This window comes from Carya illinoinensis, chromosome 12 (assembly GCF_018687715.1).
Source record: "Carya illinoinensis cultivar Pawnee chromosome 12, C.illinoinensisPawnee_v1, whole genome shotgun sequence".
Classification (NCBI taxonomy): Eukaryota; Viridiplantae; Streptophyta; class Magnoliopsida; order Fagales; family Juglandaceae; genus Carya; species Carya illinoinensis.
This window is the reverse complement of record NC_056763.1, coordinates 20,851,501-20,867,552: the sequence shown is the minus strand read 5'-3', so window position 1 is coordinate 20,867,552 and position 16,052 is coordinate 20,851,501. Positions and strand designations below refer to the sequence as shown.

General features: G+C 36.6%; 2 protein-coding genes across 2 annotated transcripts; both read left to right on the top strand.

The window, feature by feature from the left end:
• LOC122289777 (exocyst complex component EXO70B1) lies at positions 1-2,577 on the top strand. The gene has a single exon (XM_043097051.1). The coding sequence runs from the start codon at positions 225-227 to the stop codon at positions 2,190-2,192; it is 1,968 nt and encodes a 655-aa protein (XP_042952985.1). The 5' UTR covers positions 1-224; the 3' UTR covers positions 2,193-2,577.
• An 8,642-nt stretch (positions 2,578-11,219) lies between these two features.
• Positions 11,220-16,052, top strand: LOC122288827. Its single transcript, XM_043095617.1, has 6 exons — positions 11,220-11,454; positions 13,905-13,950; positions 14,845-14,971; positions 15,282-15,352; positions 15,570-15,673; positions 15,785-16,052. Exons 1-6 carry the CDS (start codon positions 11,329-11,331, stop codon positions 15,821-15,823), a joined length of 513 nt encoding a protein of 170 aa, XP_042951551.1. The 5' UTR covers positions 11,220-11,328; the 3' UTR covers positions 15,824-16,052.

The following is a 16,052-nucleotide window of genomic DNA, read 5'->3' as shown; positions in this document are numbered from 1 at the left end:
TTGTCCCATCCCCAAAGCTTCCTGAGGGCCAAAGTCCACAGCCGCCTCTCAAGACTTCGTCTTCATTACAGTCTCTCCCACAAGATCGAAACACGCAAAAACAAAAAGTGAAATGGCGTCCATGTCCTAACCCCCAAATTTCTGAAATCCCTAAAAATTTGCAATACGCTAAACCCCTCTTCTCCTTCTCTGAGGCTCAGACCTAAAGAATCCGAAGCCCAGAAATGGCCTCGACCACCACCGGTATCAATTCCGGCGGCGGCGGCGGCGGCGAGGACCGTGTCCTGGCCACGGCCCAGCAGATCGTGAAGAGCCTCAACACCCCGAAAGAGGTCCGAGAGGACATGCTGTTAATTTTCTCTAGCTTTGATAATCGGCTCTCGAACATCACCAATTTGATCGACGGAGAGGATTCTGTGACCGAGGAGGACCGCTTCGACGCCGCCGAGAAGGTCATTCTCCGGTGGGACTCCAGCTTCCTCGAAGCTTCTAGGCGCTCGCTCAACTCCGAGGACTCCCGCAACGAGGCCCATGAGTTCTTGTCCGCCATCGACGAGATTCTCAACCTGATGGATGGGCTATCGGTTCGGTCCGACAGTGATGTCGTGGACCGGGCCGAGAACGCGATCCAGCTGGCGATGTCCCGGCTCGAGGACGAGTTCCGCCTCGTGATGATCCGCAACACGGTCCCGCTCGACTCCGAGTGCCTCTACGGTTCGATCCGCCGGACCGCGCTCTCCTTCCCTGTCAACGATGGCGAAATCTACGAGGGTTTCGAGAGCTTCAGCGAGGAGGACCGTAGTGGCACCCAGCCATACCACGAGCGCGGCGCCAGCTTGGGCGACGACGTATCTGTCGATTTGATTGATCCCAAAGCGGTCGACGAGCTGAAAGAGATTGCCAGCCGTATGCTTCGCTCCGGTTACGAGAAGGAGTGCGTTCAGGTCTACAGTAGCGTCCGCCGCGACGCCCTGGATGAATGTCTTGCAATTTTGGGGATAGAGAAATTGAGCATTGAAGAGGTTCAGAGGATTGAGTGGAACTCATTGGACGAGAAGATGAAGAGATGGATTCAAGCTGTAAAGATCTTTGTTAAGGTCATCCTCAGCGGTGAGAAATGTCTATGCGATCAGATTTTCAGTGGCCTAGATGATACCAAGGAAATTTGCTTCAACGAGACTGTGAAAGGTTGTGTGATGCAGCTGTTGAATTTTGGTGAGGCAGTTGCGATCGGGAAAAGGTCGCCCGAGAAATTATTCAGGATATTGGATATGTATGATGCGATAAATAACGGGTTGCCGTTTTTGGAGGAGATGGTTACCGATGATCTTGTAATTGCTGAGGCGAAAGGGGTGCTCACGGGGCTGGGCGAGGCAGCCATTGGGACGTTTGTAGAGTTTGAGAATGCGGTTCAGAGTGAGACCTCGAAGAAACCGATGCAATGCGGTGATATTCATCCACTGACGCGGTATGTGATGAATTACGTGAAGCTGATTGTGGATTATAGCGATACTCTGAACTTGCTGCTGGACAATAATCCAGATGATGGGTGTGATACTTTGCAAAATGATAATGATAATGATAACTTCAGATTGTCGCCGTTAGCCCGTAGGTTGGTCCTATTGATATCCTCTCTACAGTCCAATCTTGAGGAGAAATCGAGACTCTATGAGGATACTGCGCTGCAATATGTATTTCTGATAAATAATTCTCTCTACGTAGTGCAGAAAGTGAAAGGTTCAGATCTTGGGGAGCTGTTAGGCGATAATTGGGTTCGTAAGCGTCGTGGCCAGATACGGCAATACGCAACGAGCTATCTTAGGGCTTCTTGGAGCAAGCCGTTGTCCTTTTTAAGGGATGAAGGGATAGGTGTGAGCTCAAGCAATGCCTCCAAGGTGACTCTGAAGGAAAGATTTAAGAATTTCAATGCTTGCTTTGAGGATATCTACAGGGTTCAAACTGCTTGGAAGGTCCCGGACGCTCAACTTCGTGAAGAGCTCAGAATATCCATATCAGAAAAGGTTATCCCAGCTTACCGCGCATTTCTTGGGAGGTTTGGGAATCTAGTAGAGAGTGGAAGACATGCTGGAAAATACATAAAGTACACAGCGGAGGATTTGGAGAGTTTTTTGCTGGATTTGTTTGAAGGAACACCCCGAGTTCTGCATCACATGAGGAGAAAAAGTTCCTAGTGGATTAAACGAGGACAGTTGTAACAGGTATGCTGTTAAATGTAGCTTGATGATATGATGTTTATTTTTGTGCTTTGAGCATGGGTTTTGTATGAATGTTAATTGCCGCAGGCCGCCCCCCCCCCCCCCCCCCCCCCCCCCCCCCCCCCCAAAAAAAAAAAAAAAAAAAAAAAAAAAAAACGGATGCTATGCTATATACTGTAATAATCTATGTACATGTGTAATAGATTTTAGATTTTGTACGTGTTCATGTATTTTATTGCCATGAATCGCCATTTGCGTTGAAGCAACCTTCTGGCCATAGGAGCTACTTGACTGTATACATGCTGTGTTGGCATGTTTATGTTTTTACATTAATATTTTGTTATTTCAATTCGATCTCTAAGTGTGTTTGTGCTGTTGAATAAGCAACAAGCTTATTATTGTGTACGAAGGGAAGAGATGTTAACAGAAACATAGTTCAATGTATTAGTTCTTTCTTCTTCTGCCTCTTCCTGATTGGGATATCTGGTGTATGATCGGAGCCACGGGAAAAACTTAAATACATATTAATTCTGTATTTTTTTCGGAAGTAGGAGATATTTGGACTTTGATACTAATTAACAACTTATGGAATGCAATCTTAAATTGATTAATTTATGAGTGCTAAGGTGTGAAGGATAGAATCTGAGATGTGGCACTTAAGAAAAGTTAGAGATGGCCCTGAGGACAATACATGAGAGAGTAGTTATGAGGGCTTTGTCGTGTGCAACAAAATTAAGGCCTCAATCGTCACAGAAGTAATCTTGCTCAAGTCAAGGGCTCCACTAGAGAGGAAGACCATTTAGGTTTAGTTTGTGGCTATATGCAAGGCTCACCTAATTGGTATGCACCCTACTTTTTATGTTAAGTAGTTAATGATCATCATAATGGACGCTTCTTAGCATCTATAGCTACCTTTGTCGTGTAAAATTTTGGTCACCTACAGAAGAATTTCACTCGTGGCAGATGAACTAGTTTTTCGTGCCTGTCCTTTAAGGAGCTGGCTCATTGAATCATCACATCATATTTACCCCCATAACGTGCATAGACATATTGTCCATCCTTCAGAAAATTTAAGGAAGTTGCTGCCCAACACATCATAATTGACCATCTAACAACTTGATACTCATCTTTTTGTTGCTTTAAATGCCTTGGATGCCTTGTTGCTTGTGAAATAATTGTTTATCTTATCCTTAAGGATTTTTAAGGCATATTGATCTCTCTTATTCAATGCTCATGGGTACAGATTGTGAATCCCAATTCTATGTTGATGAGAGTTTGCAAAGACTTCCAATAAAATAGTGGGTGTGGATAGCTCGGTTGACACTTAGGAGGAACTCTTGAAAATTATGATGCCCCACAGTGAATTTGTTTAGATCTTGCCTGGTTTTTCATGTTGCTTTATATGGCCTTTGGATGGCATAGGAGACTATGAACAGTTGATATTTTAATTTCTTCATCCTTACTTGTGAAAAAAACATTTTTCTTATTAAAAAAAAATTGCTTCATTCTTGAAGACGTTTTCCTATGTTCTGTTTTTTTGAAAGTTTTCGGAAGATCTATGAAAATTGCAGCTGGGCATGTTTTGGAAAAGTCGAGAGTAAGGAAAAGTTATTCATCAATTTTTGGAACTTAATTTTCCTCTTCTCAAATGTTCTCATTTTATTTATATAAGACCTTGTCGGAAGAAACAAAACTACAATTTTAGTAAATAGTTTCAGAAGGGTAGTAGAAAACAAGAAGGAAGATTGTGAATACAAGTACCCAAATACACCTGAATTCATGAAGCTCGGGATCAATCATCTGCTCAACTGAGAGCTAATCATCATGAAGTGGGAATTTTTTTTTTTTTGATAAGTATCATGAAGTGGGAAATTTAACGTGACCTAATCCCCGAGGGGTTGGCTCAAGTGGCTAAGGCTTTGGTCTTGGTGGTATGCTCCTTCCAGGTCTTGGTGGCTTAGGCTTTGGTCTTGGTGGTATTCTCCTTCCAGGTCTTGGCGGCTTAGGCCTTGGTCTTGGTGGTATGCTCCCTCCAGGTCTAAAGTTCAAATTCTCTTAGGTCCAGACAATTTCTAGGGGTCATTGAACTGTGAGAACTTCCCCTTGAGTTGCCCAAGGTGCACTTGCGGGAAACTTCTTATGTATTTGGGCTATGCCTATTTACTTGGAATAAAATTCTCTTATTAATTATTAAAAAAAAAATGCAGGAAACTTTTTCTCGAGAACCTGTGCACTCCTGGAATTAGTCGGGATTTTGTTCTTAAAAAACTGGTGCCAATTAAAAAAAAAAAAAATCAGCAAGTCAATGTGAAAGTTTCTGTTTGAAACCTTCTTTCTTTGCTGTTTGAAATTTGAACCTTCTAGAAGCACTTCACATCAGAGTGTTGCTTCAAACATATTCAGCTGTAGAATGTAGATTCCAGCATCTGTGTATCCATTGTTGGCGGATATGATTTTTTTTTAACAGGTCATTGTTGGTTGATATATTGATTCAGTAGCTATGTGATTTTTTGCTAGGTTTGGCTGGGAAAATGTTGCTAGCTAATATGTTATGTGAAATCCTTGCCATTTACTAGTCATTCATTGGTTTTGATGGCTCTATTCCTTTATATATATATATATATATAGAATTATAACCATGTAAATGGATTTGCATAAATTTATTCAAGTGGCAGATGGTCTATATCTGTCCTTCAACGAACTCTCCGCCTGACAAGTGACAATGGCAGCATTCTCCTAACCCCACGTGCTTGATGGTATCCAGCAAATGTGACCCAAAAAAATGAGCCATTGTCTGCTCCTCTAAAACTGGTGGATCTTTATCTAAGGAATCCAATGAAATAATGCCTGATTTTTATTTTTTTTATTTTAATTTATTATTATTATTATTATTATTATTATTTTGGCTAAAAAATAATGCCTGAATTGCACCTTCTCATCCATCCATTGATTTTACATGAGAGCATTTTAGGGCCCATATAACTTGAGCTAAGGTTATCTATCTTGTTGTGCTTGGTATCCCTTTATTGCAAGGGCAACGTTGATACCCCCATCCATTGTTTGCCCAAGTCTGAAACATCTGTAGAACACCTGGACCCCCCCACATCCTCTCTTTGCCGCTGCCATTATTGTACCATTCCATTGGACTAAGCGACTCTTCCAAAGAGTGAATATGGGCATTGCAACAAACTTTTCAATTTATGTACGACACTCATAACAAATACAATCTGTGGTGAACACACTCCTTGTGAGATGCATATTGTCATAATTCAATTGGAGATTCATTAGGGCCATTGATGAAAAGTTAATTTGATCCTGATAATTAATGAAACAAAATAAAATTGCATGTTAGATCAGGATCCTCTAGAATTCTAAGTACCGTCTTCAATTAAATGATCCAAGTATTTTATTACTTTTACGGATCAAAATTCTGGATATCTGGATGTTGGCATTTAACCTATTAGATCTTTGTTAAGCTAGAGCTGAGGTTTCTGCAAGTATCAAAATTTTCTAGGAATATGCCCTTAGATCCTCCCCAACTGTTTGATCGAATTGAATGATTTCATTATGCTTGTGTAGGATTTTCCAGATAATGTGGACCCCATATGAGTATTTAAATTTTGAGTATTACTGATACAGTCTTAAAATGTACGAGTCACATGTACCCCGTTTTTTCAAAGGTAGGGTCTATTAAAAAAATAATTTTTTTATGTGAATTTTATATTTATTTATTTAAAAATAAATAAATTGGATGAAATTTACACACTTCAAAACTGCAAATATCTTTCCTATCGCACCTCTCTCTCTTTGTAATTTGTATTGGGTCATTCAAATTTCAATTCAGTGGGGGATGATCCAATGGCCATTGGGATACCATTAAGCCCCACAGCCTACAGCCCCGTTCTTGTGTGCGCCTTGGATTCACAACAATGGAGAAACAACAATGGCCTACAGCTGAACTCCTCTTTTCACGATGTGGTTGGCGTAGAAATTTATGTAGCCAGCTGGGGGCGAGACTTGGCGCTTTGCTGCTGCTTGACTTGGTCACATGCAAACTGCAAATGCATTCCAAACCAAACAAAAGTTTGTGGCATTTGATTTAATACCCCCAATTCCCCAGCATTATTATTAAAAGCCTGTTTGGGAGTTAGTTTGAAAGCTTTAAAAGTATTTTTAAATGTTTAAAAGTTCTTTTAAAGAAAAATTGATATGTTTAGTAAATTTATAAAAAGTGTTTTAATCATCTAAAAAAGTTAAAAATCTATTTTTTTTAAAAAGCATCGAAATGAAGCTTTTATCAAAAGCTTTTATAGATAATTATATATTTTTAAAAAATTGATGTAACTAACTTTAAAAGTGGTTTAAATACATGTTTTAAATACATATTTATCAAACAGTAAATAGTTTTTGAAGTATAGAGCTTATTATTTAAGTTATAAGTTATAAATCTTAAAGTTATAAGTAATATTTTTCACTGTAATTTCAAATATGCAAGTCCAGCTTCGGCTTCTTGAGCAGAAATTCATATGGGATAACTTCCCTACACACACAATTATTGTGGAATCCCATGCCGCAACCGACCTCAAAAGGCCACTAATGCAGGCCTTACTTCAACCTTTGACGGCATCCTTTCCTTGTTTCCAAATATTAATATGTTGACCCAGCAAAAATAGTGCCCCCCTTATAGGACGAAGAGTTGTAGTACTTGTCAAACATTTTCCAGGTTGGATCACTGCCCATTCCAAATATATCGTTGGTATTTTGCAGCCCAAAGAAGGCATCACGGAACCCTCTTACTCAGAGATCCATCTTCTTCAAGAAGCATCTATAACAAATATACATACCAACCAAGACAAGAGATGAAGACAGCCGGGTCAGGATTATATGAATTACAAATATACATACCAACCAAGACAAGAGATGAAGACAGCCGGGTCAGGATAATATAATTCATATAAGCATTATAACTTTTCCAAACTTTCACACAAAATATAATAAAAAATATAAAATTTTCAAATTCTAAAATAAAAATTATATTTTAATAATATTTTATTAAACTTTTATCTTATCTTATATGTGTAATCGAAAAAAATTCGATCCATATTAGATCGTAAGAAGTGATGTTCTCAATTTGTCAGATACCAACACTTTTATAGAATCTTTTAGAAGAGTTCTTCTATTTATAAATAGGTGTTTAAAGTACATCTTTCATGTTGTTGATATGATAAAACGTAGTTTGTAATTGATTTAAATTTAAATTTTTTCTTACAAATTTAGTCTTGCCATATCAATTGTATGAAATGTGTGTTTTATACACCTCCTTACAAATATAATTTTTCATATATTTTATCTCAAAATTTGTATGCAAAAATCATGATGCACTTAACTTAGCACACAAAACCCGAAACCCAAAAATCATGTATATTGGGTACAAATTAAACAATACGATTTGCACATCATCTCTTGCATCAAAAGAACAACGAATTTGTCAATGGCATGTGGGCTGATCGGCGCTACCCCCAGCTTCCAAAATGGAAGTCTGAAGTTTGAAACCCCCTACCCAAATATGTGTGTGTATATATATATATATATATATATATATATATATAAAGAATAACAAATTCAAATATGTCTATTTTTGCTTTCCCGCAAGTTTATCGATCAACCAAAGATTTATCCTTCTTTACTTCGGCTCTTCCCTACTCTTCATAGTAATAATATTTTTTTTCCCTTTTAAATAGACAGAGCATATGTCATGTTAGTATAAATAGGGTAATATTACCAAACCATAATGCTTCAATTTAATCTAAAAGGACAAAAGAAGAAGAAGAAATGTTTGGCAGGAATTATAACAAGTCAGGGTTTGGATTTTGGAGAAGAAAGGCTTTTAAACTTTTGTCCTTATTTATGTTTATTATTTTCTTATAAAATTTTATTTTAATTTTCAAATAACAATATAACATGTATGTGACCTAATAAATAAATAGTTTTTTTTTTCAAATAACAATATCAAATGCATGTGACCCAATAAACAAATGTGTCAAAACGTTTATTGATGCTAACTTGGTGTAAAAGACGAGGGATATTACTCATCATTTCATACTACATATTTTACATATTTTAAAATTATTTTTTATTATTTTATTATTTTAATTTTATTTTATTCTTGTTAAACTAATTGAGTTGTTTTACTTATCATCTATACACCACATACTTGTTATAGAAAAAATAAAAAAAAATTAAAATATATATGATGCGGTGTGTGGGGATGATAAGTAGAATTATTCAAAATAGAAAGGTCTTTAGTCATTACTTAGTACATATTTAGGCTTATGGTAGAATAAGATTTTTAGAAGTATCTTTTAATTTATCAAACATACTATTTTTTATTATTATTTAAAAGAGCTTTTAGGCTATTAAAAGCACTTTTTAAAATCTCTAACCTCAAATATCACTAAGAAAAGATTAGAGGATGATTTGATTACCTCTTGAAATTTGATAGTCAAGACTGCGTTTAGATATTGAGTTAAACTGAGTTCTTTATGAATAGTAATGAGCTGAATTGATGGAATAAGTTATGTGAGGTCATTTAAGATGAGTTTAGATGTATTTAGATGTTAAAATGAATTTAGAAATATTTATGAGAAATTAAAAAAAGTCGTGGGTCCTAACTATAAAGAGATGTTGAGTTGAAAAATGTTACCGGTCCCATGTGTAAAGAGATTTTGAGTTGAGATGAGTTTAGTAATTTTAAAATTAAGCGTTTGAATGTTAGATTTAGTTTAAAATTAAATTGAATTAAGCTGATTTCAGTTAAATTTAACAACCAAACGAGGCTAGTTCAAATCAACAGGATAAGCACGAAACTTTAACAAAACTATTAACAAGTGAAACGACAAGATGGATTAATTTAGTAGTTTAGCCTAATTTTGTTATGATAATCCATAGAGATGATTAAAATGGGTTTTATTGTGATAAAAAAGGTATTAATATCTTATGAAAAAATATATCTACAAATATGTTTTTTAAATGCATTAGGTATGTCAAGATCTTTTAGATCAGATAACATAAGGTCTAGTATCTAAATAGGAGAATCAAGTTCAAACCCCACTTTTGTATTAAAAAAAAAAAGTATTACGAACTGCTAAAGTAGGTCTCACAATCTCGTTAGGATAAAAAACATATTGCCATCTTATAAAATGCTAAAGACATGGAGTTTAGGTGCCTCTATCAAAATTCAATATTTGAAACTCGAAAAATTATAAATTTATAATTAACTTAAGACTCCATTTGAAATACATGTTAATTATATAAATAAAAATTTTTCAAATGAAGTGATATGAATATATTAATTAAATTGAAATAAATTATACTTTTATTTGGAAATTGCTGGAGGCTTTTGGCTAAGAGTGAGAAACTCTCATTTCTCTCTAGACAGCCAAGCAGAAAACCGTCCTAGAGGGAGGTGGGAGCCTCGATTCCTCCCTCCCTTCCCCCTTTAGTTCCATGTTTTCCCGTTTTCTTCTAGTTTTTGTTTGGTTTTGGGTTTATTTGTTTGGTTAATTTCAGTCGATGCGTGTGGTTATGGCGGCTTAACTTTTGCTCTCTAGCTACGGCACCGTCTCGAGGAGAGGAACACTTGCTACCATAAAGAAAATGCTACTGAGCGAAACCCCGAAGTTGGGTGGCACATTGCGGAGGAGACGCGAACAGAAGCATGGTGGTTTCACCAAGGATGGAGGATCTGGATAGGGGCGAGGTTGGCTACCCTGTTTTGATGGCACTAAGCTGATGGTGAAGGACTGAGGCGAGGCGAGGCGAGGCAGGGATGCCGGTCGGCGAGAGGCATGCTGCTCTATTTTTGTAACAGAGAATTAATGGCACGAAACAGCTCTGGATCACGACGGCAGTTGGCCTCCCTTCTCTTTGATTTTGGCAGTGGGTCAGCGTCGAGTGTCGGCACAGATCAGAGGCTACTCAACAATAGAAAAGAAATAAGAAGGGGAGCGGCGGGAGATGAAGAGATGAAACCCTAGCAGTGTCCCTTGTTTCCTTCAGCTAATCCGGCCCACGTGTTCCCCACTTGCAATTAGGCTGGACCTTTTGTTTGGGCTGGGCCCAAGTGTTTTCTCCAGTCTAGTTATTTTAAGTTTTTTGCATTGTATTTTTGGAATGGTTTTATGTATTTTAGTTTATTTAGTTTAATTAAGGGAGTATTAGGAAACATTGTCTCTAGGACCTAGGGTCTATAGAGTTTCTCTCTAGAACTTAGGGTCCGTAGAGTTTGTACTCCACTCTTTGGAGGGAGAGTTGTGTAGTTTATCTTAGACGGAGGTCTAACATAGTGTTGTCTCTTAAATGGTTAGTCTGGAGGTCTGTCTTTCAGACTTTTACTCTGGAGGCATTGGACAAGACCTTATCAACCGTAAAGAAATTTGTGGGTTGGGGAGTGAGAAATTGTTAGATTTTGACTTGTATTTTCAGGTCAGAAGTTGTAATTGTCTGTTTATTGAATTAAGGAAACAGTGTTTCATTTTCAAAAAAAAAAAAATTTTGAAAAAAATTATAAAATAATTATAAAAGAGTCCAAGTGTATGATTAATTACATTGAGTTATTCTATTTTAAAATCAGTGTTGGAGCATAGAATTCACATTACTTACATAATAAGATTTAATTTATAAGATTTAAATTTTAAATCAAATTATATTATGTAAGCGAGTTATGAGTTTTGTTATATATAAGTCGGTACTTATAACGAGATTTATTTTAACTTTAAAGAATATTATAAAACACCAATAACTTTTTAATATAATTTATGTGGAAAGTTTTTAAATATGTGTTAAAAAAACACTCCTTACAATCACTTTTATATATTTATTATACATTGTACTAGACAATTATTTTATATTTTTTAAAAAATAATATAACTAATCACAATAATAAAATATATAAAAATTATGATAAAAATTAATGCACATAATGTCTTTATTATCAAAAACTCTTGTTGCACTCGAAGTGCCCAATCTTTACTTGCACTCGACTCCCTCTCCCTCTTTTATCACCGTACTGCTTGACGAGGGATTTTTAAATTTCTTTCCTCTTTCAGGCGCCATGGCGGGCTCGTCGTCCTGTCCGCCGTCCGGTCCGAGTCATACGAAGTCTACCGGAGCTTCCAAGTTTCTCGCTGACCTTCCCTCCCGGGGGCTTTTCTCCTCCACCGTCATCTCCTCAAATCCGGTGATGTCTCTTTTGTCTCCTCTGTCTGTTTAAACCTTTTAAACCCTACCATTTTCTCTATTCTTCTGTTTGGTTTCTGATAAATCTTGAGGTAAGTTGTTGAAGTATTAAGGTCTGTAGTTTCGGATCTTCGGAAGTAAACAGATAGAAATCTTTATCGTTTAACCGAGGACGAAGCAAGCATTTAAGTTGGCTGTCGACGTGTGTTACTCGTATGTTTTGAAACGCAAATGGAAATCTTGATGTTTTCCCTGGAACCAAACAGGCCGTTTAGGGTTCAATGTTGATTTATTATATGTGCGCAAATGGGTGTATTTTATGTATTTAAATTATTAGTGATTAATGCGTAAAACGAATCCATTGTAGACGTGATTTATTGCTGTGACTTCCTTTTATTTTATCCTAAAATTTATGTTTATAGCTTTGCAACTATTTACTGTAGCTGTATATGAAACACTGAAAAAATTATGGGAGAAAGGGGTTTTAGTTTTGGTTGTGATTTGTGAGGCATCATCTTTAGTACGGTAAAAATGTAGTTTGTTTCAAGTGGTTTGTTCACATTATTAAAATGGCTGCATTTGCAAGGTTTTGAGTTTATATACTATAATTGAGGCTATGGATCAATGTTAAGTATTGTTTTTCAAATTTATATCATAAAGTTTAAAGAATAATCATTAAAATCTGCTGCCATTTTTGTTGGTGTTGTATTAGGTATATGGCATCTGTTTGACCTGGTTTTATGATAACGGAAATGTTAGATATTTGATGTAGGCTTCTGGATGAATTAGAGAAGGCTATCTTCTCCCCTTGTTTGTTTTTGAATTGGTAACAAAAGCCTGAAGCAGTTAGTCTTTAGATCTATAAGCAGGTCATGGTCCTTTTTTATTGGGTTAATAGAAAATTAGTGTTTTGGCCCTCAAATCCAATGTGATGCGTTTGTTCTTGAGAAATTTTCCCTGAGGACGAAGTTGGCTGTCGCTTGTGGTATCTTTTTAGGTCTTAAAAGCCAATTAGGTGTTGTTTTTTTGTTGGATTCGTTATCATAAGATAAATCTTGCACCTCCGTCAACCAAGGTGATTGTAAGACTTTTTTCCCCAGCATGTATCTTTTTTTTTTTTTGCTGCATGGAACTTTCCCAGAATGATGATACGCCTATTCTCTCAAGAAGTCTGGGATTAGTTGGTTGGCTCCAAGGAATATCATACCTTATCCATTGACTAATCCTTTTAGAGTATATGTCATGTGGCTTGAGCCTTCCATCGGAGCTTTACATCTATATAGTGTTTTGGTTATGATACTTGTAAGCAGATGTTTATTTTTTTTCCATTCCATGCTTCCTGCTTTATAAGCTGTTACGGATTAAAAGGATGGAACCTGCATCACTCTGCTGGGAGAATATAGTTCAAAATTTCAGATAAAACTTTTCTGAAGATACAATAAGAGGTTTGAAAGTAACCTTTCAGAATCCTTTTTTCAAAGAAATAGAAACTTTAATGATAAAGGACGATACTGTGTATAAACGAGATATAAATTAGTAAAAGATCATGGTCCTTTCAGTTCCTCGGACTCTGAAGCCCACATATATGACAATATGATGACATAAGAATCAGCTTCTCACATTCATTTAGTTGACCTTGGGTAATTAATGTGTGTCAATTGAACTGCTTCCAAATGCACGATGGTGGAGTTTTTTTCTGCATTTGCAAACATTCTGCCCATGCTGGCTCTTATGTAGAAGGGTTAAGAGAGAAGCTTCAGTCTTTTGTAGGGCCTTGGAGATAATGACACGTGTCTTCATGTGGACCTGGTCTGCTTATTTCAGTATGCTTTCTAATGTAAAAAAGTATTTGGAGCATGTTGTCCAGAAGGCTCTGGTTGTGGCGCTGGGGCAAGATGCTGCCCTTTGTTTTCTCCAATCACACAAGAAGTTTGTTTTTTCCATTTTGATGGAGTTCTATGGTGGCTGCTTGAGTTGCCTAATGCCTCATTGCGTGGACACCCAAGATCTTGTCATCAACAATACTTTACTGCCATATTTGAATGAATGGGTTCTTTTATGGATCAAATATGTGAAGCCCAAGAAGACCTTTTAAGAAAAAAGTTGTGAAAAATATACTCGTTACCATTAGAACTGGTCAATTCATCTTTAGTTTCTATGTCTAGGTTCTTTCCCCAACCTTGTTGACGGTTTGTAAATGATTAGAGGGTCAAGCTTGTTTGTCAAGTAAACCTTCTGTCTTGCAATGTGTTTACGTAGTGTATCTCTTGCTTAATTATACAAGAAACAACTTCAGCAGAAACTCATTCCTCTTCATTTAAAATTTTTGCTCTTATAGTATGCTCTTTTGTGTATGTAGTTGGTCTCATTTTTCTCATACATTTATGTTCATAAATTGACTATATTCTTGTCGCTGGAGCATTGACCTTTACATTTGAAAATTTTGTTCAGGGTGGGATGCGAGTATATATTTGTGACCATGACTCATCACCTCCAGGTGTCCCATCCTTCAATTTTCACTGTAGCTATTGCACTTCTCATTTGTGATTGGATTCATGTTTTCTTACTTTCTTTTCCCTATTTCTCTGACATTACCCTCTTGGGCAAGTGGATCAAATTACAAATGCTTTTGACATGCTTATAGATTTTATTTAAGTGATTGCATGTATATGTTGAAGGTCTTTTTGAAACTTTATTGGGGTGAATCTCTGGACCTTATAGGACTCTTCAGAACTTAAGGAATTATACTAGTTAAGCATTGGTACTGTGTTGCAATTCTAAATGTTTGAACCAATAAATTCTAGTGGTACACTCAAATGATTTTGTTCTACAATTGTGGGGATTAGAATGTATGGTCTATCTATTTTTGTTTTTTGCTTGTTTTCTTTAATCTATATGATCTTATTGTGCTAGCATTTTGAAGATTATTAACAAAATGTTGCCAAGATGATATTTCATATCAAACCCTTAGGGGTTGGCTCAAGTGGTAAAAGGCCTTGGGCTTGGAGGTATGCTCCTCCCAGGTCTAAGGTTCAAAGCCCCTTGGGTGCAAATAATCTCTAAGAGCCATCAGACTGGCGGGAAACTTCTTGCCGAGGGTCTGTGCACACCTAGGATAAGTCGGGACGTTGTTCTTGGACACCCGATGCTGATAAAGAAAAGATGATATTTCATATCATATGCATTTTCTCTCACTCTTCATGTCATTAAAAAAATGAAAGAAATTAACTTATTCTGAAGTGATATTATTGTCCTCCTGATTTATTTAGGAACTTTTTCATCAACTTTCTGCACAACATCTAAATTCTCAAAAAGAACATGTCCATGCAATTTCATATACTTTTACTTCAATATAATGTCTAAATTCTGTCTCTCTTTCTTGTACATCCAGAGGGCCAACAGATAAAAACAAGCCAACAGAACATATTGATCAGATCGCTCATGCTTAAAAAACAGAAGGGCGATTCTAGTTCAAAGGATGTGAAGGGTGTAAATGTAACTGAGAGTTCTAGAAAGAGGTATTACTAACATAGCTTACAGATGATAATTTTTTCCACATTTTGCAGAAAAATAAGGTTTGACCTCTTTTTATAAGTTTACTTGTGTGTGTATTTTTTTAATTGAGATATCTTTGTGCCACTTTGAGGGTTTAAAATTATACAATACGCATCAACTCTCTTCTGTCTCAAATGACAAGAGTGTTTATTATTATGAATTTACAATGCATCATAGACTTCCTAACAACTCTTTTCATTTGGTTCCTGGTGTGCAAGTGTGCAAATTTGAAAGTGTTCTGTCTGATTACGGACCCTCGTTTAATCATTTCAGGGTTGCTGAAAGAGCTCCAGATGTCAGAAATTCAGCTAAGAGAGCAAATAGTCAAATCAGTTCTCAACAAGGTAAGCTCTTATGGTTCTTGTTTTGTATTATCCAATTTGTACAATATACATCCATATAAAATGAATAGAGCCATCCAACATCAATCGGACGATGCATGTGCTTTAGATGTTGGAAATTTATTGAATCAGCTGGATATATACTTAGGTATTTCCTACTAAATTAATGATCTCGTTGCTCATTTTTATCATAATTTGTTTTTTTCTGTTGGACATGCAGAAGGATCAAACAGTCGAGCATCTAGTAGGGACTTTCAGAGCTTCACAGTTGAAAGGCTTCGTGCCCTTTTGAAGGCAAGAAGTCTTTCCCCTAAAGGAAAGAAGGCAAGGATCAATTTAATTTTATCTGCATCCAGTTTAAAAAGGATTGGACTTTCAAATTCCCAGTCTCTTTCTGCTTGTGCCTTAATTGATGCATGCAAATCACATGTGCAGGATGAGCTGATTGCACGTCTGAAAGAGGCTACTGGATAAAGCCTATAATAGGAAGGAGAGAAGGGATGGAGGTAACAAATCTGCCATCCCTGTTTCAACTTTGAACAGGCTTGCTTCTTTCGTTATTTCTAGCCTGTTTGTTTTGCCCTCCACAATTACACATCCGGAGCAAGTAGTTCAATTTTGTTCCTTTTGATGTAACATGGGATTAGTTTACAATGGAACTGATGTTGATATCAAGGAAAAGCTGCAGACGTTGCATTTAGTA